Genomic DNA, 23728 nt, shown 5'->3' with positions numbered 1-23728 from the left:
ACCCACCCAGGATTCCCACAAAACCTTGGCTTTTCCTCATTGCCCTGAACGTTTACACTGTAACTCTCTCCCTTTGGAAGGAACACCCACAAACCAAAGTTCCTCTGGATACCTGGTTGCTCTCTAGACCACTCAGCACCTTCCAGCTGCGGCCTGGGCTTGCGCAGCGCTCCCTGCACTCTCAGCAGCCACTGCTGGCACCCGGCAGCCTCTCCAAAGCAGCCCCACACCGCCTCCCCGCAGCGCTGCGCCTCAGCAGGAATACCCACCCAGCTTGACAGAGCCGTCCCGGCCCAGAAGGATGTTATCGCTTTTGATGTCTCTGTGGATCACCTGCTTGGCATGAAGGAAAGCCAGGCCTTGCAGGCACTGCCAGGGGAAAAAGAAAGAGGAGGCCAAGAGTTACCCTGATCTGATTTCATCACATGCAAAAGGAGGCTGCTCCTGAAGATTCACAGATCTCCAAGGAGCAGTGAGTGCTGGCAGGAGGAAGAGCTTGCTGCTGCAGCACTAGGAGAGCAGGATCTTTCCAAGGGAAGGCATATTAGCTTTGGAGGGGGAAGCATCAGTCAGTCGTTGCTCCAGACTGTCCTCTGCAAAGCCAGTCAGAATGAGCGCTGCTGCAGCGGATGCGCTCTCCCCGTCCGGACGACAAACAATGGTTTGCCAAAAGAGGAAAACGTCCCTGCCTTGGATACCAAGGGGATCACTGTCGGGTGGAAGACTGGAGGACAAGGGTTCTATGGCTGCCTCAACAGCAGACTTGGAAGTAGCTCTTTTTGTCAGTTTGCAGCAGCTAGCACCATGCTGGGTGCCATGCCATCCTTTGGAGTGGAGACCTGTGACAGATGAGTCTCTCTTTGGCTTGGCCTCTGGTTTAAAACTCTCACAGCAGCACCTTTGCACTTACAGGCAAAGAAGGCAGTGCAGAAAGGCTCTGGGCAAAGGCTTGGGGAGGCAAAGTGCAGAACAGAAAATAAAAAGGAAAAAGAGACAGAGAGTTCAATAATGGTGGATAAGAGTGAAGAACAGAGTACAGGAAGGGCAGGGACACTGGCAGGCAGTTCAGTCCAGATGCTCTTTCTTCTCTGAAGCAGAAGAGCAACACAGAAAGAAAGCTCTGAACATGGAATCACTCACTTTGCAGTGCTTTCAAAGGATGAGCCTTGTCCAAGCCATCCCAAGCACAAGCAGGACCCCTTACCTCCCGACACACTGTTGCTATGTGTCCTACAGCCATCCTTCTCACGGTGACCACATCAGCTAAGGAGCCTCCATCCCTATATTCCAACACCAGCAGGACAGCCTCATCCACAAGGTAGCTGCAAGAGGAAAGCAACAGCGTGGAGCTGAACGTGCACAGCTAAATTGCTGTGGGGAAGAAAAGACTACAGCGGAGTTTTGTTTCCAGGTCACTGGTAAATGAAGATAGAATCAAATGAAGACACACTCCACCTAGGCTAGCCAGTGCCTGCCATCTGTGCCACCTAAAGGAAGAAGGCACATCCATGGAAAAGGAGACAGCTTAGGTGGCAAGCAGGGGAAAAAGGAGGTTTAGTGAGGAAAAAGATCAATCTGGAAGTGGACACATCCCAGCAGCTGCTTCATCATCTTCAGACACAAATTGCACCATTCCCTCCAGCAGCAAGGAGACACAGTTTTCACAGCTTTTACTAAAGGCAAGTGGGTGTGCAGCACTGCCAACACCCTTTGGAAAACCTTGCAGAAAGGACAGTCACAAACAGGAAAATAATTTCAGACCTGGCAAATTATGTGTCTCCTAGCCTAGTCTTTTGGCATGCAAGGCTATGGAAAATAGTGGGAACAGCACAAGGTACATAATCTCTGGCATGTTTTCTCCTCCAACACTTGGAAAAAATCACGCCCCAAACCAGCAAAACCACATGCAGCAAGTGAACATACAGGCTGCTGGCTTAGTAAGAGAGCCAGGTTTCTGAGATCAATCTTCAAGCTGTTTATGTCAGGAAGCATTCATGGGGACAGAATGCAAACTCCTCCCATGCCTGGTGCAGGAGTGGATTGATGTTCATTGAAAGATCCATTTTCTGCCAGTGGCTAAAGAGCTTTTAAATCTTTGCCTTGCAAGTATGGAAATGAACATTCCCAGAAAATCACCAGAACTACTTACCTTTCTAAGTAGCTGACAATATTGGCGTTCTTATTTTCTCTCATGAGCAGGATTTCTTTTAATATTCCCTCACAGCACTGGTGCTGGAGATAAAGTTCCTTTACAGCCACCTACAATGACATCAAAAGCTCTTAGGGACAGACATGACCAAAGCCTCTTTCTCTGGCACCCATGGGCCTGGATGCCTTGTCACCTCGGAAAAAAGGGACTCTAAACCATCAACCACAAAGCGCTAACACCACCCTCTGCACCCGCAGGCTTCTCAAATAGACTTTGTTTAGCACTACTATTATCATTTACACACGCTTTGGAAGCCAAAAGTAATTTTTCTCCTGTGAAGAGACGGCTGCCAATTCAATTGTGTGCCAGAGTAAACACATAAAATATGATGGGGAAAATGCTGTCAAAAAAGAACTGCAAAGCGACTCAAGGTAAAGTTACAATCCCAGCACATCCTCACTTCTTCAGTTTGGCTTTTGCAACTTTGAAGAACAATCTTTAGACTTGAAATTATTGAATGGGTTTAAAAATGAATACCCCTTTCTGTGGTACACTATGGATGTGCCCCAGGTTCTAAGCACAGGGCTTGGGGCTTTTGGACACCTCTGAGACCTCCCTCCAAGTGCAGTTCCTGAGCACAGCTCTGCAGGTGGATAAGGAACTACCTTCTCTAATTCCTTACTATTAAGGAAGATGGAATGTATTTCCTGAGAGTCAAAAAGGAGAATTCAGGACTTGGAACTTCTAGCCCCAAAGAGCAGCAAGACTCTCCAAGACACCACCATGCCTGGTCAGAACAGAGAGCATCTCTCTAGTGGAACACAGGATCAACACAAGCTTGTATTATTTAAGGCTCTTCATCAACTTCTTCTCATTCATCTGTGCACGTGTCTCTGTCTCTGTGTGTGTAGGTGTGTGTGTATGTCAACTAGGTTCCCTAGGACTCAAAGGCAAAACTGTGCTCCAGACAAGATCTCTCTTTCTGAAGGGCTTGCATTGTATTTTCCAACTGAATCACGTGATAGAAAACAAAATATCTGTGTCTGATCCTGGGCTTAAGAGGAATTGGGCTGGAATGATGGCTCTTGCCATCAGCTAATCTATGCACATTTATCCAGTAAGTCCAAGCTAGCGTGTCCTCTGAAAGACACCACGGCCATCCTTGCATTCATTCAGGTAGGTAGGAAGGACAAAGTCTGTCCCAAATGCATTTTGCAGCCTGCCTCTAGACAGACTGCTTCTGCAGAACAGCCTCTGCAGCAAAGACAGGCGGCCCAAAGCTCTGGCCACAGATCACATCACAGGGGAAAGCACTCAAGAGCTGCAAGATCTGCACGGGCACTCACCGCTTGTCCTGTGGCAGTGTCGAAGGCCTTATAAACAGCTCCAAAGCCCCTAGAATCAGAACAGTAGCAAGAACAGAGAAGTTGTTCAGTGCTGAGGAGCAAAAGGCAGCCCAGGCAGGAGCTCTGTGCTGCCTGCAGTGGCTCTAAAACACTGGGCTTTGTCTACTCTTCAGCCAAGGGCACAGCAGCCCAGCAGCCCTCTGCCATGCAGAGTGTCCAAGAGAAAAGCTGGCTCCCACAGGAAGAAAAAGGGCTGCTAGAAATCTCCAATGTACACAGTAGGTTATGCATGTGGGGGGGTTTTCTTTGCCTTTTTCTTCTTGTGTATGTGCCTGTGACGTGCCTTTCCAGGCAATGAAACACACAGTGCTGCTGGGCCTTCTCACTGCTCTCTTTTCATCCTACCTGCCAAACTCAGGCAATGCCACACAGCCTTTCTTATTTTCCTGACCACTGAATATTGTTTCCAGAAAAATACTACTAAGAAATGCTACTGAGAGCTGTTATCTGACAGCTGTCTGGTGGGAAACAACACACAAAACCTGCTCTCTCAGCTTTTCCTTCCTTCATGAGTGTGGCCATATTACTTTGAATCATACAAAACCATGTCTCCTGGGAAAATAGGCAAACTGGTGCCACATCTTGGAGGGACAGGAGGGCTTCCAGGTCCTGCTCCTTGAGGCAGCCAAGACATTGTCAGCATCCAGTCATCTTTGATGATGCCTTGTACTGCCTCAGCACTGTGACAGGGACAATCTGGAGCCAGGCTCTGAAGATGCTTGCAGCTTGCCTGACTTCCCACATGCTATTGCACCACCAAAATTCCTTGCCCGTGGTTCTGTAGAAATAAGTGTGGCTGCACTCACCCACTGCCAAGATGTTCCCATCCAGTGTACTTCTTTTCTGGATCTTCCACACTCACCACACACCCTGAAAGAAACAAAATGCAAGAAGCAAAGTTCAAAACAGAGAGATTGGGCTTGCAGGAGATCTGAAACCCAGCTCCACTCTCTGGGGCTCTGAGCAATTTGTGGTCACTTGGCTAACGATAACATCAACAAGAACAACAACAACAGCAGCCCCAGCAAGACAGGCAGCTCTGCACAGAGTCTGATTCTGCCACACTCCTTTGCAGGGTTGCCTTGAGGGGAAACTAAGCCCATAGAAAAGCCACCAGAGCAGAGAGAGACCAGAAGAGAAGAGGCACCAAGGCAAGTGGCGATCATCTACAAACGGGAAGAAGGGCTGAAAAATCAGGAGTCTTCATTGTCTTGGGAAGAAACACTCTCTTGGGAGATTCAGCACAAGGTTACATACTTCCAAAGATTCAATGCACCCTGGGATCTGGGATGAACTTTTATCAACATCTGCTTTTTTTGCAGAGCAGAAAGAATCTTGCAAAGTGAATTCCAGGAGAGGAGGGGATGTTCCCTTCCTCTCAGCAGTTTGCCTAAAGAATGCCTTGACATTTTCAGAGAACAGCAGCTCATGCTACATCCAAGAACAATGACTCTAAGAATTAGAACCCTTTTCATGTAGGAGCAGGCTAAGTTCTGAAGACCACTTTGCCCGTTCCTCATTTAGTGAAGAACTACAAGTGCTGGTCTTCAGCCCGGGCTGCAGCAGCCACTGGCACTGGACTTGGCCCCTTGAACAGCACCCACGTGCCCCATCTTCCCAAAGGGCACAGCCCAGACGGGTCACAAGGACAGCGCCGCTCCTCAGGCGCTGCCGTGACACAGACACCTGCACAAAGGAGATGCTGATCCTCTCACCAGCCCAGGCAAAGCTGCAGCAACGGGGCGGCAGCTGCAACCCCACAGCTGAGGAAGGCTCCAGCCCCTGCAGGCACAGCAGCTGTCAGTGGCAGGGCAGGATGACAAAAAGCTTGGCAAAGCCCACGAACGGCCACTGACAGCCACTGTCAAGAAGCCAGAGGCACACCCAGCTCTGTTACAAGCTGTTGACCCCACTCAAGGCAGAACATGGTTGTCTTTCTCTTCAGACCCACGGAGGAGTCAATCAATCCACCTTTTGTCCCAACAGCTGATGGCAGACACTGAGTAAACTGGGCTCTGCTCTGTGCCTGACCCGTTAGTCTCTGACAGCACTGCACTGGCAGCTCTTACTAGTTGTAAGAAGCAACTCAGCTGTACTGCAGAGTCACCAAGGCCTTGGTGTGCTTTCCTCGAGTGCAGGAATCTGTGCAGGAATCTGTGCAGGGATTGAGGCCAATGCTTAGTATTCCAAGAGTGTTTACCAGCTGGGCATTAGCAGTGACAAAGTGCCTGCTACTGGAGGAACACGCAGCAGAGGGACTGCATGCTTCCTCCTGAGAATTGCCTGCAGGGCAGTTCTATCTGGAAATTCCACATGGATGTGTCTCTTTGATGCATCTCCCTAAGCATACAACTAAAATATCAAACAGGGATTGTCAAAAAAAGTGTGGTGGTTTTCGTCTTTCGGGGCACTATGAAAACAACTCTTCCTCTCTGATACCTCAGGATTGTTCTAACAATGTAACATTTTAGCTTTTAGGGCACATTGAAAAGACCTCTTCCTCTCTTATTTGTGCTATCAACTGATGTTCTCATCCAGAAGGTCAGGCTAACCCAAATGTAGAATTCTTATCAAACCCAAACTGTAGAAGGAACAGTAGAAGTACTAACAGTCATAAAAACAACACCAGCATTAAACCAGCCCCACAGACAATCAAGTTCTGGGAAGTATTTTGTCTCCAATGACTGGTGACAGGTCAGGAGTCTAAAGGGAATCCAGGAAGCCAAGTGTTCTCATCAGTTTGGCCAGACTAGCACACACACCTTCACAGAGTCATTGGCTGGGTTGCAGCCTTCTGCTGCTTGCAAAACAATCCCTGCTCTTGTCTTCACTGCACAGGGAAGCTCAGGCAAAGCCCACCCACTCCCAGCTGCCCTCAAAGGCAAAAGGAACGCCTCAAAGTGCTGCCTGGCTGCCCCCAAGCACAACACTGTCTTCTGTAGAGATCCACAATATCTGTCTGACACCAAAGGCAGGAGGAACATGTGCTCCAGGCCATGCTGAGGCTCACACACTATAAAACACTGCTCGGTCACACAAGAAATCCCCAGGACGTACTCAGCAGCTTCAGGAACCGCTTCTCTCTCTCCTGGCTTGAGCGGGCCGAGCTGCTCATGCTCTGGTTTTCAGGCTGTGGAGAGGAGGCTTCTTGGCAGGATGCTGCTGCACCAGCAGCTTCGATGGCAGATCCTGCATCCACCTGGGAGAAGAAATTTGTTTATGTCAGAAAGGTGCTTTGCAGAGATGTCCCAGACAGAGCATTTCAAAGGCAAGCCCTTAGGAACAGCACTGGTGTTAGGCTGCAGGCTGAGCTGTCAACTCTTCCTCCTCAAGTCAAACCCACACAAGCAGTCAGAGACTACAGCTTGTCACAGCCAGCTGTAGAGGAGAGTGTGAAAGGGAAAGAGCAACTTTACACTTCAGCCCGTTCTGAGGACTGCAGTCACCATGGACAGGGAGAACTTGCTCAGAATCTGTGTGGGTCACCATGCTCACCTGAACAAGCCCCTCAAAAAACAAAGGGAGCACTAAGAGGCCAGCAGAAATACATTCACAGGATTGCTGGCCCACTGGCCACAGCACTAGCCCTGCTGCCCAGGGCAGCAGCTGAGATTCAGCAGCCCAGGAAGTGTCCTTCTGTCCAGCTGCCATGGAGCCCACAGAGCACAGCAGTCAGAGACATTGCCCCCATCCACTGCTGCTCTGCACGGGAAAGGCAACAAGGGCAGAGACCACTTGTTGCAGGACTGCAGTGCCTCCTGCTCTTTCACTCACCTGCTTTTCTTCAGCCAGCCTGCACTGCAGCAGGACCTTGTGCATCCTTTCCATTTCCTCTTGGTGCCTCTTCTCCATTGCCCTCATCTTCCTCTCAGCTTCCTGCAGCTCAGCCTGCAGCATGACCTTGATATTCCATCAAGAGAAATCTTACTGGCACCTGCTATCACACTCAGGTTTCCTCTTTTCCAGTCTCTAAAGCACTTCTATTCAGCCACTTCTTTCTGCTTCTCTACCCAGCTCTAACCCTTGCATCCCAGCTCTTCTTCCTGCTGCTCAGCACTGGAGCCTGCCAGGCTCTGTGCTTCCAGGGCCTGCAGTAGTCCTTGCCTCCCCTTCCTCAGATCTCCAGTTCCTGCCCCCATCACTGCCCTTCCCTCTGCTGCCTGCCTACTCAGGCTCACCTGCCCATTCTGCCACTGCTCATTCAACTTCTGCCTCAGCTGCTCACTTTGCTTCAGCTCTCTCTGCAGCTGGTACACCTTGTGGATGACAGCAGCCTTCTGACGCTGCTCTTCCTGCAGCACCTGCACACAAAGGAAGAGAAGATGGCTTTAAACTTCCCACACTCCACTTGTGTGGCAACCAAAACTGATGTGCTCTCGCTTTCCAAAAGCATTTTGTTCTCATGCTCGTATTTCTAAGGGGCCACCTAAGAGACAATGCCACCCAGACAGAAAGTGCCCAGGGAAGCAGTGCCCATAACGAGCCCAGAGGAGTCCAAAACAGCACACAAACTCTCTTTCCACACTCTGTGCCTCTTGACTGCCTCTGCTTAGTAGCTTTTCTTCCTCAGCTTGCATGAGGGCAATTTCCCCCTTCATCTCAAGCAGCCTTTTCTCCTGCTCCCTCTGTACCTCTGCCAGGAAGTTTGCCCGTTCCTCCAGCTGCTTCCGTGCCTCCACATGCTGCTCTTCCAGTTGTCTCTCCTGATGAGGGGAACAGACACTTCCTGATGAAGTCCAAGCAATGCTCCCCATAGAAAGAAATGGAAGCTTCATCCCTCCACCAACCCCCCCACCTGGAAAGTGCACATGAGTCATGACTTTGTGCCCTCCAGCAATGCTGTTCTAACCCAAAATGTAGAGGGAGTGTCAGCGGGTGGAAGGAAGGAGATGCCACCTTCCTTCCCTGCTCTCATGGCTGCCTGTTTTCTGGCCCCTCTCTCCTCAGCATTTCTGCCTGTTCTCAGAGGCTCTGTGCTCACATTCCCCCTGCCCTTTGATCAAGGAAGAGCTGCACATGGACTGCAGGATGAGGATGAGGCCAGCGCCTCAATGATCCAGTCACAAGGCAGGCCACCAGCTGAAATACCAGCAGCACGGGGCCTCTTGTATATGATTCAGGCCCAAAGACATCTGTCCACCATGGGAGGACAGAAAGCAAGGAACCCAGTTGCTGGGACTGCAGTTGGCAGCAAGGTCAGCAGCCACCTGCTGCATGGCACAAGGCTGTGGGCAAGATCCTGCCCCTTCGCTGCCATGCTTTGGGTGGCGACCACCCAGCCTCCTGGGGAACTTGGCTGATGCCCATCCTCAACCTGTGCATGCATATTCTGTCCCAGCATTGTCCTCTGGCTCTTCACAGGCCTTCAAGTATGAGCCCTTGAAGGCCCCTGCTGCCTGGCCCAGCAACGTCTGGCCTACAGCAGATGCTTGCGGCCATGTCACATACTCAGGCTGCTCTTCTGCTGAGACAGCCCACCAAACCTGCCTGAAATCTTCAGGTGCCTCTTGTTTCTTACCAGTTCTTGCACGAGATTCCTTTTTTCCTCTTCCTGGGCAGAGTGCCAGAGTCTCAGAGCCTTGCAGCACTGCTCTTGTGCCCAGCGCAGCTGTTCAGCCATGTCTTCACATTGCTGCTGGCTGAGAGCTCTTACAGCCAGCAGCTCACGACGAAGGCCCCTCACATCCTCTGCAAACATGACACACGGCAATCAGACACTCCACAAGCAGAGGAATCTGCTGGCCTTAAGCCCTTCCAGTTTCAGCCAAGGAGGGACCTGCCCTCAGCTGCTTCACTGCTCAGAAGCCCTGGGCACAGAGCTGCCTTCGCAGCCACTGCACTGGGCAGGGCCATCAGCAGAAACAAAGCGCACCAGGCTCTCACCCAGTATCGCCTCCTTGGCCTGCCTGGCCCTGCGCACTTGGGCTTTCACACGGCTCCTGGCCATCTCCAGCTCCCATATGTGCTGCTGAGCCTCCAGCAGGCTGCTTTGCAGGCTCTCCTTCTCTGACCTACAAGGCGTGAAGATGAAGAGCAATTGCTCCTGGCACACAGGGGCAGCCTCTGCAGTAAGATGTGCCTTAAGATCCCTACACCTTAGTATGCAAAATGGCTTGCATGGAAACTCAGATACAGCAGGACTATTTTGCCACTTTACATAGCAAAGCAGGCCCCTCCAGGTGACTGGGCAGCCTTTCCTCATGACCTAGCCCAGCTCAGTTTGGTCTCAGCAACCAAAGCTGAAATTGCTGTTGCCTGACCTATCACACACGGGTGTGCCCACCAAGTATCTGCAAAGGGACAAAAGCCCAGCCTCTGCTCACAGCCCTGAGCTCATCAGCACTTCCAAGTCACTCTGCAGGTGCAGGACAGAACAGGGCTCTCCTGGCTGACTCCTCAATGCTTCATGCCATTCATAGTGGATGTATAGGTACTTTGTTGGCCAGGCACTCTCGAAGTAAAAGGGACTAAAGGAATTCACCAAACCATATAGCAAAATCTCTGGCTTCTAGCAGCATGAGCAGGAAACCAGAAGTAGGTTTCTATCTGCACAAGAACTCTCTAGGAGGAGGGACAGATATCCAGCCAATTAAATTACTGGAATTGGATGAACAAGACCACTTGCTACCTTTATTTTTGGCTAACTAAGCCAGCAGTGGCCAAATATCTGGGCACTCTTTAAAAAGGAAGAAGGATCAGCCAAAAAGATCCTTGACAGGTTACAGAGGTGACTGGACAAGTGGGCAAGAATCAGTGCTCAGCAAGAATCCCCAGACACTGTCAAGAAGTCACAAGACCTTTCCCTTCTGCTGCTGCTGCTCTTTGTAAGCAGTTCTAGGTTCTGCACCATCCTTCACAGGAGTCAGCTCTGCAGGCTCTCAAGATTTTCAGCGTGACCCTCCAGCTTCACCTGAAGTGTCAGCGCCCTGCTCACAACATTCACATCTAAGAGCCTTGAATTCCAAAAACCCCATGTCAAACAGCTTGGCAAGCAAAGACTGATGGTCAGATGCACTGAAGGAGAAAGCAAAACCAGAGGGAAACTTCTGGTTTCAGCAAACATCTGCACAGTGTCCCTGGTCCTGAATTCAGTGCCAAGTTGGCTTGCTTTGCACTTGTCACAGGAATGTGCAAGGGGTCCCAAGCAGGCACCCAAAAAAAGCTTTGAGAGCTTGAGCTGGCAGAAAATTAATATTCACATCACAGTATCCTTCCGTTTTTGCTTGTATCTCTTTGCTTCTCTGTCCGACAAACATCTGGAGAGCACACAGCAGGCAGTAAATCCTGACATAATGCTCACCACCTTTGTAACTACAGACCTTCAGTAATGTCCCGCCCAGGGTCTCCTCCCTGCCTTTACCTGGCCTCTGCCAGCTGCTCTGAAAGGCCTCGCAGGTCCCGCTCCGTGGCTGCCAGTCGGGCTTCCAGGGCAGCGTTCTCCTGTGCCAGCACCGCCTTCTCTCTGCACACCTGGGACAGGGTGTGCCCTTGGCAGGAGAACTCCTGCAGCAGCTTCTCCAGGCCCCTGTGGGCTGGCCGCTGCCGGCGGAAAACCTGGCAGTGGAGGGGCACCATTTTTCAAGAGGAACAACAACAACAACAAGACAGGCTCGGTCTCAGCTTGCTGCCAGAAGCAGCATTCGGGGGGGTCTTGCTAGGACAAATCCCTCTCCCACAAGTGCTGCCTAGGAACAAGGTGAGCGTACCTTTGGCACGGCCAGAGGAACCGCTTCCTTCAGCAGATCCCTCTGAGGCTGCCATTCCTCCGCTGTCGGTGCCGCCACTTCAGACGCCCTCTCCAGTGAGGAGTGCCACTTTCTCTCAAATGCAGCCAACTCCTTCCATCTACGGCAAGCAGACAGACAAACAAGCCTTTAATTGCAACACAGTCTCCTTGCAAGACCAGGACTGCATACCATGTCCCACACAAGGCAGTCTCAGGGGCTTCCAACAGCCCTCTACTTCCACCTCAAGAGAATGCTGCAATTCCCTCCCTAGACCAGCATCTTTCTTCGTCCTTCATGCAGGTGAAGGAGTCACCACTGAGGAAGTCAAACAAGCTTCCAGAAGCCACAGAACACTTCCAGAAAGCTCAGGTACTCTCAGCTGAGTAACAGCTTCCTGCCTGCTAGCTCTTACACTCCTTTCTGATTACAGTGGATACTGGACTTGCAAAAGTTCTTCTATGGCTAAGACATGCTTGCTAAGTCTAGGTGAGTACTGCCACAATTACTCTTGCTTTCACTAGTGAAACAAGGAAAGAGCCTGCAAGCCATAGCTTGGGGAGGAGGTGGGGACGATTTTCCAATCCAGTTATCAAAGGATGGTTAGGCTGGCAGAGATGCCAGGAAGCCTCTAGCCCAGTCTTCAGTTCCAAGCACTTGGGGTCAGCATCTGGACAGGCTGCTCAAGGCCCTATCCAGCTGGGGCTTCGTAATGTCTAGGGCTGGAATCTGCACAAGCTCTCTGAGATGTTTGTTCTGCTGCATGACTGCCTTTGCAGGTCAATGCTTTGCTCTCCTTAAGCCCAGCCTGAGCCTCCCTTGCTTTTACTCTGGTCTAGTTTGGAATGCTTTTTGTCAAGGTTTAAGGAGTGAGTCCCAGGAGGCAGCTGTGCTCTAGGTTGGTCAGCAGCCAGACCTGTCCTGGGCTGCCTTCCCCCGTCCGTGCTGAGCAAGTCCAACAATGTGAAAGCCAAATTTGTTCTTTGACACTGGGCCTCCTAAAGCCCAGCAATGCCCAGCCCTGCTCAGAGAAAGCGAGAAAGCTCAACACACACCTGAACTCCTGGGCACCGTGCACTCTGTCCGTGCTCTCCTGGCGCTCCGCCTTTCCTGCCTGGGCCCAGGAGTCCTGACTGGCAAGATCCTCTCCTCGCGGGACCTGCAAGGAATAGGCAGGGAAAAAGCACAAACAAGCAGAGCTGGCAGCGCCTGTGAGGTGAGAGCGGGCCCGGCCTTGGCCGGGGTGCAGCCCCAGCAGAGGCCTGGCAGAGCCCGGAGCAGCCTGAGCCTGGGCAGAGGCAGGCTGGAAGGAGGCCCTTGGAGCTGCAGGAGGCAGCAGCCGGGCCCTGGGTGCCTCTTCCTGGCAGCGGGCGAATCCTCCGCTCTCAGAGCCCAGGTGGCAGCTGGCTGCTCCCGAGGGGAAGCGTAGCCGTGCTGGGCACAGCCCAGACTGGAGGCGTTGGCCGTCTGGAGTCTGCCCAGGAGCAGAGGAAGGCCAGGGGCAGCCCAGGGCCGGTGGCCTGGCTGAGGATTCCTACTCTTCTGCCGGCTGCCCTGTGACTCCTGGCAAAGGGCAGCAGTGTGTGCAGCACTCTGGGCAGCGGCGCAGGGAGCCGGGCTGCTGGGCAGGCTGGAGCACAGGGCAGCGTCCTTCAGGCATGGCACTTCTGCCAGGGCAAGCCAGGCCAGCCTGAGGCACTGACAGCTTGGCAGCTCCCATCTGCAGGAGCCAGTGCCTCCCACAGCTCTGCCAGGAAGCGCCTGCAGGCCTGCAGTTCTGCCCTGAGCCACAGCAAAGGTGTGAAATGCAGAGTGTTCTGCAGAAATATTCAGGGCCACCAGGCCAGCCTGCTTTGTGCTCTCTGGAGCACAGCAAGCACTGTGCAATGCTGCTCTGAGCTGCTGGGAGAGAGGGAATTGGGGATGTGCCTGAAGTTGTACTTGAGTAGTGAACTGATTTGGAAAAGAGCAGAATAATTTCAGTAGGCAATCTGTGTTTTCCTGATTAATTTCTGAAAGAAAGTCACCATGTGTTGCACACAGGTAGGGGTATTAGGAAAGAAAGGCCTTATAAAATCAGGCCTTGCTCTGCTCAATTACCAGCTGGCCTGTTATGTCTTCTATGTGCAGCTAGCTAACTTCCCATGTGAAAAATCATAAGAATGAGTGCAGTTAACACAGCAAGCTGTTGTGGTTAGAAAACAGTTTGCATCTGTAATAAACAAGAAATATGTCCCCTGAGAGTCCACAGAGGAAAAATGGAAACACCTGAGTAAAAGAGAAACTCTTAGCATGTACACACAAAAACACATTCTAAGCAATGAATGGTGTGTCAAGGAAACTACCAGGCAGTTGGAATTGAACACGAGAGCTGTGAAAAATGTATAAAAATGTGTTATATGAATAAAGAATTGGCCTTCCTTGCGTGAAGAGACAGAGTCCCAGCTGCTTTATTGACACAGCAATGTGGTGTCACTCAGCAAGAGCACTTGCAGGGTGTATTAATGAAATGCTTGTGCTTGATTCCCAGAAAAGGAAGGAGAGGCGTTAAGTGTAACAAATAGGGCTTAGTCTTGTGAATTCCTTTAGCTTTAATGGGCAGTGCTGAACCCTGTATTCCCCCATTGCAGTGATTCATGTGTGCAAGTGGCTATCTTAGCCTTGAGAATAAAGACAGTGGTCCTGCTAAGAAGATAGCTGGAATGCATTGAATGGGAAGAAAGTGTTTTTAGGAGTCTCTTGACTAGCAGAGGCGAATTTGAAGATTGAGATATTTCCTAAATGACTGTGTGAGGAACAGGAGTCGTGTTGGAGTGTCAGAACCCAGGACATCCCTCTGGGTGCCCTGGATGGCTCGAGCCCTGGCAGGGGGCTCGGAGATCCTGTCAGGAAGCCAAAGACACTTGGGATTTTGATCTTAAGCCATGGAGCAAATTAACAACCTTGTACGAAGAATCCCAAGTCACAGAAGTTGAAGTAGCATAATAGTAGTTGTCACAGGGTGAAAAGTAGAATTTTGGGATTTTTAGAACAGGGGCTTGGATTCCCAAGATGGAGGAATTTGAGTGTTCCCTGTCCTTCTTCTTTCTCCTTCCTAACGTCCATGTTCTGGGTTGTGCTGGCACTCTTGAATTGGTTTAGAGTAGAAGTAGACAGTCTAACATAGGTGATAGGTATTGGAAAATAACTGTAAATAAAGTACATGTAGTTTTTAGTATCAAGAGATAGCAATTCCTCAGGGCAGGGCAGTGTGCCCTTGACAGACCTGCAGATCAGACCTCTGTGAATCTGAGAGAAAATATTTTAGATACTAGATAATGAACCATCTTGGGAATCAGAGCCAAAGAATTCCGACTCTTCCTTTGACCATCGGGCAGGGAAAAGGGACACTTGGATCATCCTGACAGTAGGAAACCCAAGATCCGAGGTCCTGCCATATTTGATCCATGTTTGAGCAGGTTGACAAGACAATGAAGAAAAGTGTATTGTTTAAAGGGGGGAACTTGACCCTTGAAAGAGAAAGAATGTATTGGTCAGTGGGTGGGCAGTTCAGCCTTGAAAGGGGAACAATGCATCATGGAGCCCTTGTTGGCAGGGAGTCATGGAGTATGGTGAGCCATGGTGGCCTCATCTCACACGCCGGCCGTGTGTGAGCTGATGCTGTAACTGGGAAAATCCCACTCCTGAGCAGGAGATAGAAGGCCTGGTCTGGGGTGGAGGGGTGAGAAGGATGAGATGCACACCGTTTTGATCCAGGGGATGTCCTGGAAGTGCACTGCCTACCTGTGCCTCCTACCGAGCACCACGCTCCTGCTCCTTCTCCCGCTCAGCGGATTTTTGGTATCCAGGGGTTGGTATGTATTATTTGCTACTGCAGCTAATGGAATGAATTTGCTTTGCAAGCCCAGTTGTCTTTTAGTTATTTTCTGCATGGGTCTCCTCCTGAACCTGTGGGTCTCCTCCTGAACAACCACCAGGGACCTACAGGACACTCCTACTCTGATGTCAATAAATTCTGAGAAGAGGTTTAAATATGTCAAATAAAGTGGAGTAATGTTTAGCCTGTGAGTTTCAGCAAAGTATTGAATATGTCTTAGTTCCATGGATACAAACTAGTAAGTCAGATTGCTGGGAGTGCAGGTATTAAGGAAGTGATTCCCTACACACCCAACACTGAAACAAAGTATTGCTTTCTTTCTAACCCTGAGCTGGCAGCAGGGATCAGGCCCTGCTTGGTAACCTTTCATTTTGGCAACTTCTGTTAGCAGGTAAGAAAGGTCCCAATGAAACCTTTTCCAGCTGTTTCCCTCTGGTTTCTCTTCTTAGGCTCCAGAGCTCTTTGCTGCAGGTGTCCTGGGTGTGTGCAGAGCAGAGGAGCCCCACAGAGCCCTTGGTTTCCCACAAGTTGTCCTGCCTTGTTCCCAGGTGTGCCCAGCTGTGGCAGGAGGAAGAGCCCGCAGCGCAGAGGGCACCGTGCCCTGCCCAGCCGGGGCTCCCTGGCACAGAGCAGCAGCAGCGCCAGCGCCGTTCAACCCGCTCCTGCCTTGCCTTCCCCTGGCACACAGAAGCCTCTGGAAATCAGCACCTCCAGTCACATTCCCAGCTTGGAGCAGCTGCTGCTGCTGGGCAGATGCTGCCAGTGTGACTGCTTCCAAAGGGGACTAAAGGCAGAGATGTACATGCACAGGAGCCCTGGGCATGTCCGATAAACGTGCAAATATATGGGGAGATTTGTTAGCAATTATTTCAGCTGTTCTGCCAACAGTGGCTTCTCTCCTGGCTCTGTGTGTTACAGATGAGTAACGTAATGGTTGGCTCTCACAATTAAGAGATAGATATTATATGGATGTAAAAATATAAAGTGATGTTATCGTAATATATCCTCCCATTGTCCTCTTTCCCCTCCCCCTTGTAATAACCTTGGTAGTCAGGGCATTTGGGGAGGGCTGGCTTGTGACCAGGAGGCGAGGTGTAAAACACCTGACCTCCAATCAAGATGTAAGAAAGTAATCTCCAGCAATGGATAGCAGAGAAAGAGTTGACTGACCAAACTTTTGGTGGGGCTAAGGCTATCAAAGGCAGAGTATCTCTTTTGTAGATGAGGATGTGGCTGCAAGTCACAGAGACTGCCAGTTCTGAACATTTTTCCTTGTTCAGTCCTTTGTTAAGGTTTAATAAACCTTTAAAATGTTCAAAGTGAGAGTCGTTTCTCACATGTGCAATGCTGTGGGCCATTTTCTCGATCTGGTTTCCTTTACATGGGTCCCATCTGAGTGCTCACTTGGGCTACAGGCTGTAGGTGCTTGGGGCACTCTTGGAGTTGCTCTTGGATCCCTTGAACAATGGGGTTTGGCCCAGGAGGGCAATTTGTGCTGCTTTGTGGCAGAGGAGAACTTCCCAGGCTATTTTGTGTTTGCTGTGGGGAAGGTTGGTTATTGCTTTGCATAAAGTCACAGACCAGCATGGAGCGTTTGCTTTGTGATGTCAGGGCATGGTTGCCACGTCACAGTGGTGACATGAGAAGGTTGCCTTGGTGCACGGAAGGCCTCAGTGTCAGAGCAGCCCTAGGGCTTGCTCAGAGCAGGAGCACCCTGCGCCTTGAGGCATTTGTCAGTGGGCAGCTGCACACTGACAGGAGCCTTGTTTGTTCTAGTGTTGGAGCACAGTGTGCAAACTTGCACGGCAGTGCTACAATGATTCAGCAGCTTGCTGCTGCAGTGGTTACTGTTTATGGCGTGACTTATTCCGGCTATTTTCTGACTCACCTGGCACGTAAGTAGAGATTTCCCCTCTACTTAGGTTAGGGTGTAACATAACCTGGCTTTTGTATGTCTTCCTGCTCCTTCTTAGTGACTGAGCTGATTTAGAAACAGAAAGAGCATTAGGATGCCACTGGTTTAATAAAGCTCCTGTCAATTTGTTCAGCTAAAAAGGGGGTGTCTGTAGCCACAGGGGCAGCATTGCCAGGGAACCTGCAGGGGTTCCCTTCCCTCCCTGGGAGAGTCTGTGGCAACAGGGTCTGTCATTTCCTCAATTTGCTGGGACAAACAAGACAGCTTTGAAACTGTAGACTGGGAGAACTTCTCGGAAGGCCTTCTAAAAACTCTGTTGTTCCCAGTTGCAGTTGTTCCCAGAATTCAGGGAAAGCTTCTTTCTTTCTAAATTTGGTCATGAAAGAATTTGATTGTCTAACTTGACCCTTTACCTAGTGCTAAAAGAGTGATTCCCTTTGCAAAGAAGTGCAAACTCCAAACCAGTGAGTGTCTCCTCCTGACCCCTGCAGCTGCTGCTGTGCTGTTTCACAATAGAACAGCCAAAGCTCAGAGGAATTTTGGGGAAGCTTTACTGGGCAACTGTTTACAGCAAGTTAATGAGAATTAGTGCATGCAACTGATTTTTTTTAAAAAGCACCTGAAGGAGAGGATTTTAGAAGCTATTTTAAGTGTTTACTAGAACAGGAATATTGAGTGTTAAAGAAGAATTTGTATTTTCTTGATCGTGTTTGTATTCTTTTGCTGACTAAAGAGGTTGAAGTGTAGGCACAAGCAAGAACATTGTCCTGATCTCTTGGTGGCTGTGTGAATGAAATGTGTCTCCTGGAGGGATGTGAAAGGGAAAATAAGCTCTGTTTGGATTGACCTCTTGTGTGGGATTCACCAGGCCAGGAACTTTTCTCACAGCATCTGATTCATTTTCCCTGCCCAGTACAGGTCACATAAAACATGTATTCAGTGGAGCTGCTCCTGAGGTGAGTGAGAAAGGAAGATTTCATGTTCCTCCTATTTAAAAATTCCGGAGCGAGCTGTCACCTTGACTAGACACAGAAGAGTATAGAGGGCCAGCAAGGACGGCCAAAAGAAAATCCAGAGAGAAACGCCCAAAGAAAATAATTCCCATGACTTCAACAACAACAACAACAACAACAACAACAACAACAACAAAAAGGAGTGGATATTTCCTAATTTCAATCTCAGAAATCTAAAGAAAGAGAACTGAAGAATTTCCATAGATGCCCATATGACAGTGCTCAGCACAAGGGCTGCTGCCCTGCCAAACCTGCCCTCAGTGCATCCAAGTGCTTTAGACACTGGAGTGGCTCACTTGCATCCTGGGGCTTGTAGGTGTTTTTGGTATGCCAGGAGGAGAAGCCCTCTTCTTTTTGTCTTTCTCCAGCCAGCAAGGGGGCTTCTGCACAACATCTCCTGCCCTTTTCCAGCACTGGATGGGATTCTGCCCAGTTCTGGTTTTCCCTGTCTGCTGCAGCAATAGCAACAATGTTGCTGGCTCTTTCCTACTTGTCCATTTCTGAGCTTGCAAGAAATGAAAGTTCTGTTTTACAGCTACAATGTTGCTTGCTGATAGCAGCCAGGAAGGAATATCAAATTCATAGCCATATAGTGTTGAACTGGCCCATTTTAATTAATTAATTACTCCCACCCAAAAGTGATCCACTTCACACCCCAGGGGTTTTTTATTTCTTGGCAAACCCTTGTCTGGAGAGAGCACATCTCCTGCAGCAGCAGTCATCATGGCTGGTTTGCAGGGGACAGTCTACAACAGCAGGTGCTGTTGCTCTTTCAAAAGCTGACATGCCTTTCCTTAGAAAGGTCCTGCTCTGCAAGTGTTGCAGCAGCAAGCTCTTCCTCTCAGTGGCACTGTCTTCTGCCATTACTCCCCATTCCCCTGGGGAAAGGGAATCTTTTAGAGCGGTTTCCTTTCCTTTGTGATGAAATCACATCACTTAGTTTTGCTCTCCTGTTTCTGTTTTCTCTCTCAGTGCCTGAGAGGACTGGATTTTCTTCACTCAAACCACATGATCCACCGAGGTCTGAAGAGCTGCAACATCCTTCTCGGAACCAATGGCTCTGTCAAGCTGGGTCAGTATATTCTTGGTCAGGTGCAGCATTCCAGGGATGTGGGTGTGGGGCTGCTTGGAGTGACTGCCAGCTCCCCAGAAATGGTGCTGGTGGCAGTGCAGGGACCCCTCTGTGAGCTGGTGACATGGTTGCAATGTGCACAGAGGCATGACAAGGAAGCACAAGCAGTCAACAGTGGCATTGGCTTGTGTGTCCTTTCAAGAGGGAGGGAGCTACAAGTCTAAAGCTTCAGATAAAAAGGCTACTGATGGAGGTAGTGTAAAAAAATGATGAGGTTTTTTTTTGAAATGGACAAATCCTTATTTCCTTGTGTTATAAATGAAAAATGAAAAATAGCCAATTTTGATAAAAAAATTAAAAATAAAATTTATTTCGCGACCGTAATACATTCCCGACAGCCACCAATCAATCGGACAGCGTACCACCCCCGGGAGGTGAGCCGGGTGGACGTGAGATTGGTCTCGCTAGCACCAAATTCTCCTTGTCCACACTGGCTGCTCCAAGGTAGCAGTTCTTATACGATTTTGCCGCGGCAGAGTCTCTTTGTCTCCTTCTAAGTTCTGCATATTCAAGTTGGTTTCATTCTTCGGTTCGGGCTGCACAAAACCTTCGTCTGGGAATAGAATAATACATTTCCTCGATTCCCGGAATCTGGCATTCAGATGGAAGGTGTTGATGGCTTTGGTCATCTCAGACAGGTACCTCGTCTGGGCCATCATCGCTTGGGCGTCACTGGGTGCATGCTTCTGTGAATGCCCATCTCCTGTGCAGCCCAGGTTGTATTTTGCATGTAAATGTGGTGACGCCACTCTGCCCATCTGCCGTGGTTTCGCCATCCTGGGGAAGATGTGTACCGGCCGTTTATTTTACACATATATATTTCATATATCTTTTATTTCCACAAATTACTAAACATATTTCTAACACTTGGCTAAAGCCCTGAGGAAATAGAGCAGGGACAGATTTCCAGCAGATGACACAGTGCATTCTTAGACTGAGAGTGGGAATTTTTTTTGCTTAGTTTCCTAAATGGAGCTGGCTTTGATGGTTTGTTGTTTTCTCCACAGGTGACTTTGGCCTCTTTGCTCAGCTCACTCCTGAGCAGAGTAGACAGAGCTCCGTGGCCAGCACTTCTGGGTGGATGGCGCCTGAAGTAGCGACAGGTCAACCATATGGCCCCAAAGTGGACATATGGTCTTTTGGAATTGTGGGCATTGAAATGGTGGAACGAGAAGCTCCTTACTGGAAAGAAGCTTCTGGCATGGTAAGGAGCAAATACTGACTGATCCCCCTGTCTTTCTCACCTGTCCCATGCCCTGCGTGCCATTGGACAAAATCCCGTTGCCAAAATCTGCTGGAACTACTTCCACCATCCCCTCCTAAAAATGTCCCTGCAGCACATCAGCATCTGCTGTAGCTTTGGTTGCATCAGAAGGGAAGTGGCAGTTCAGAAACCTAAGCAGTTCAGACACCTAACCACTTCAGGAACCTGCCATTTAGGCCTCCAGCCATGCCTGGCATTTCTCATTTGCTTTTTGAACAGTGTTGGAGCTCTGTCTCTGAAGGACAAAAAATTTTCAGTGGAATGGTTGGATGTGTGATGAATATCCTTCAAAATGGAGGTTCAATCATCCTAGTTTCAATTGTACAGCAAAAGAAAACTGGAAATGGAAAAGGAAGAGAAAATAGATAAGAAAAAAAGGAAAAAGAAGAGAAAAAATTAAAAGAAATAGAAAAAGAAATAGAAATAGAAAAAGAAAAAGAAAAAGAAAAAGAAAAAGAAAAAGAAAAAGAAAAAGAAAAAGAAAAAGAAAAAGAAAAAGAAGAGAAAGAGAAAGAGAAAAAGAAAAAGAAAGAAAAGACAATGAAAAAGAAAAAGAAAGAGAAAAAGAGAAAGAGAAAGAGAAAGAGAAAGAGAAAGAGAAAGAGAAAGAGAAAGATAAGGAGAAAGAGAAAGAGAAAGAGAAAGAGAAAGAGAAAGAGAAAGAGAAAGAGAAAGAGAAAGAGAAAGAGAAAGAGAAAGAGAAAAACAAAGAGAAAAAGAAAAAGAAAAAGAAAAAGAAAAAGAAAAAGAAAAAGAAAAAGAAAAAGAAAAAGAAAAAGAAAGAGAAAAAGAAAAAGAAAGAGAAAGAGAAAGAGAAAAAGAAAAACAAATAGAAAAAGAAAAAGAAAAAGAAAAAGAAAAAGAAAAAGAAAAAGAAAAAGAAAAAGAAAAAGAAAAAGAAAGAGAAAAAGAAAAAGAAAGAGAAAGAGAAAGAGAAAAAGAAAATGAAAAAGAAAAAGAAAAACAAAGAGAAAGATAAAGAGAAAGAGAAAGAATGACTGAAAAAGAAAAAAAAAGATATAGAAAAAGAAAAACAATGAGAAAAAGTAAAAGAAAGTGAAAGATAAAGAAAAAAAAGAGAAAAAGAAAGTGAAAGGGAAAGATAAAAAGAAAGAAATAAGGAAAGAGAAAGAGAAAAAGAAAAAGAAAAAGAAAGAGAAAATAAAAAGAAAGAGAAAAAGAAAGAGAAAGAGAAAAAGCAAAAGAAAAAGGAAAAGAAAAAGCAAAAGCAAAAGAAAAAGCAAAAGAAAAGAAAACGCAAAAGGAAAAGCAAAAGAAAAAGAAAGAGAAAAAGTAAAAGAAAGAGAAATAAAAAGAGAAAAAGAAAAAGAAAGAGAAGAGCAAAAGCAAAAGCAAAAGCAAAAGCAAAAGCAAAAGCAAAAGAAAAAGAAAAAAAGAGAAGGAAAGAGAAAGAGAAAAAGAAAGAGAAAAAGAAAGAGAATAAGAAAAAGAAAATAGAGAAAGAGAGAGAAAAGAAAGAGAAAGAAAAAGAAAGAGAAAAGGAAAAAGAAAAAGGAAGAGAAAAAGAAAAAGAAAAAGAAAGAGAAAGAGAATAAGAAAAAGAAAATAAAGAGAGAGAGAAAAGAAAGAGAAAGAGAAAAAGAAAGAGAAATAGAAAAAGAAAGAGAAAGAGATAAAGAAAGAGTAAAAGAAAAAGAAAGAGAAATGGAAAGAGAAAAGAAAATGGAAAAGAAAGAGAAAGAGAAAAAGAAAGAGAGAGAAAGAGAAAGAGAAAGAGAAAAAGAAAGAGAAATAGAAAAAGAAAATGGAAAAGACAAAAAGAAAAAGAAAGATAAATAGAAAAAGAAAATGGAAAAGACAAAAAGAAAAAGAAAGAGGAAAAGAAAAAGAAATGGAATAAGAAAGAGAAAGAGAAAAAGAAAATGCAAAATAAATAGAAAAAGAAAAAGGAAAAAAAAAAAGAAAAAGAAAAAGAAAGAGGAAAAAGAAAAAGAAAAAGCAAAAGAAATACAAAGAGAAAGACAAAAAGAAAGAGAGAAAAAGCAAAAGAAAGAGAAAAAGAAAAAGAGAAAAAGAAAGAGAAAGAGAAAATAATAAGAAAGAGAAATCAAAAAAAAAAGAGAATAAGAATAAGAATAAGAGAAAGAGAAAGAGAAAGAGAAAGAGAAAGAGAAAGAGAAAGAGAAAGAGAAAGAGAAGATGAAAAAGAAAAAGAAAAAAGAAAGAAAAAAAATAAAATTAAAAAGAAAAAGAAAAACAATGAGAAAAACTAAAAGAAAGAGAAAGATAAAGAAAATCAAAAGAGAAAGAGAAAGAGAAAGAGAAAGAGAAAGAGAAAAAAAGGAAAGAGAAAGAGGAAAGAGAAAGAGAAAGAGAAAGAGAAAAAGAAAAAAAAGAAAGAGAAAAAGAAAGAGAAATAGAAATAGAAAATGGAAAAGACAAAGAAAGAGAAAAAGCAAAAGCAAAAGAAAATGAAAAAGAAAAAGGAAAAGAAAGAGAAAAAGAAAAAGAAAGAGAAAAAGAAAGAGGAAAAAGAAAAAGAAAAAGAAAAGAGAAAAAGAAAGAGAAAATGAAAGAGAAAGAGAAAAAGCAAAAGAAAGAGAAAGAGAAAAAGAAAAAGAAAAAAAGAAAGAGAAAGAGAAAGAGAAAGAGAAAGAGAAAGAGAAAGAGAAAGAGAAAGAAAGAGAAAGAGAAAGAAAAGGAAAGAGAAAGAGAAAAAGAAAAAGAAAGAGAAAGAGAAAAGAAAATGAAAAAGAAAAAGAAAGAGGAAGAGAAAGAGAAAAAGAACAAGAAAAAGAAAGACAAAGGGAAAGAGAAAAAAAAAGAGAAAGAGAGAAAGAAAGAGAAAACAAAAAAGAAAGAGAATAAGAATAAGAATAAGAAAAAGAAAGCTAAAGAGAGAGAGAAAGAAAGAGAAAAAGAAAAAGAAAAAAGAAAAAGAAAAAGAAAAAGAAAAAGAGAAAAGAAAAAGAAAAAGAAAAAGAAAAAGAAAGAGAAAAAGAAAAAGAAAAACAAAGAGAAAGAGAAAGATAGAGAAAGAATGAATGAAAAAGAAAAAAAAGAAATATAAAAAGAAAAACAATGAGAAAAAGTAAAAGAAAGAGAAAGATAAAGAAAATAAAAAGAGAAAAAGAAAGAGAAAGAGAAAAAGAAGGAAATAAAAAAGAGAATGAGAAAGAAAAAGAAAAAGAAAGAGAAAAAGAAAGAGAAATAGAAAAAAGAAAACGGAAAAGATAAAAAAAAGAAAAAGAAAAAGAAATAGAAAAAGAAAAAGAAAAAGAAAGAGA

The 23728-nt window shown here is 46.7% G+C and overlaps 3 protein-coding genes and 1 pseudogene across 6 annotated transcripts in view; 2 read left to right on the top strand and 2 right to left on the bottom strand.

The window, feature by feature from the left end:
- Positions 1 to 252: 252 nt before the first annotated feature.
- On the bottom strand, positions 253 to 3514 carry LOC135291268 (serine/threonine-protein kinase PAK 1-like). Its single transcript, XM_064405301.1, has 3 exons — positions 2150 to 3514; positions 1205 to 1322; positions 253 to 369 (listed from the first exon to the last, which is right to left on the bottom strand). Exons 1-3 carry the CDS (start codon positions 2191 to 2193, stop codon positions 253 to 255), a joined length of 279 nt encoding a protein of 92 aa, XP_064261371.1. The 5' UTR covers positions 2194 to 3514.
- A 3072-nt stretch (positions 3515 to 6586) lies between these two features.
- On the bottom strand, positions 6587 to 9952 carry LOC135291267 (centrosome-associated protein CEP250-like). Its single transcript, XM_064405300.1, has 6 exons — positions 9439 to 9952; positions 9074 to 9243; positions 8187 to 8258; positions 7734 to 7856; positions 7330 to 7455; positions 6587 to 6754 (listed from the first exon to the last, which is right to left on the bottom strand). The coding sequence occupies exons 1-6, from the start codon at positions 9755 to 9757 to the stop codon at positions 6587 to 6589; spliced, it is 978 nt and encodes a 325-aa protein (XP_064261370.1). The 5' UTR covers positions 9758 to 9952.
- Positions 9953 to 16006: 6054 nt separating this feature from the next.
- LOC135290017 (serine/threonine-protein kinase PAK 3-like) overlaps positions 16007 to 23728 on the top strand; it is a 40149-nt gene continuing 32427 nt past the window's right edge. The window contains exon 1 of one of the 4 annotated variants that reach the window (XM_064403918.1): positions 16007 to 17051. In XM_064403918.1, the coding sequence (XP_064259988.1) occupies positions 16622 to 17051 (430 nt within the window). In that variant the 5' untranslated portion in view covers positions 16007 to 16621. The remainder of the gene's footprint in view (positions 17052 to 23728) is intronic. The other 3 variants (XR_010352773.1, XM_064403915.1, XM_064403916.1) reach the window with 3 other exon arrangements.
- On the top strand, positions 20298 to 23286 carry LOC135290100 (RNA-binding protein 25-like; annotated as a pseudogene).

This window comes from Passer domesticus, chromosome Z (assembly GCF_036417665.1).
Source record: "Passer domesticus isolate bPasDom1 chromosome Z, bPasDom1.hap1, whole genome shotgun sequence".
Taxonomy (NCBI): Eukaryota; Metazoa; Chordata; class Aves; order Passeriformes; family Passeridae; genus Passer; species Passer domesticus.
Note: the sequence above shows the minus strand (reverse complement) of the source record. Positions and strands in the feature narration are given on the sequence as shown.

Bases quoted from the DNA above. Each gene is read 5' to 3' on its own strand.
- LOC135291268 (XM_064405301.1), bottom strand. From the start codon at position 2,193: ATGAGAGAAAATAAGAACGCCAATATTGTCAGCTACTTAGAAAG. The intron at 1,323-2,149 runs GTAAGTAGTTCT...TTCCTCTTGCAG, and splicing joins ATTGTCAGCTACTTAGAAAG to CTACCTTGTGGATGAGGCTG. The intron at 370-1,204 runs GTAAGGGGTCCT...TTCCCCTGGCAG, and splicing joins TAGCAACAGTGTGTCGGGAG to TGCCTGCAAGGCCTGGCTTT.
- LOC135291267 (XM_064405300.1), bottom strand. From the start codon at position 9,757: ATGAGGAAAGGCTGCCCAGTCACCTGGAGGGGCCTGCTTTGCTATGTA. The intron at 9,244-9,438 runs GTGAGAGCCTGG...TCATGTTTGCAG, and splicing joins GGCCAAGGAGGCGATACTGG to AGGATGTGAGGGGCCTTCGT. The intron at 7,857-8,186 runs GTACAGAGGGAG...CTTTGTGTGCAG, and splicing joins GGGCAAACTTCCTGGCAGAG to GTGCTGCAGGAAGAGCAGCG.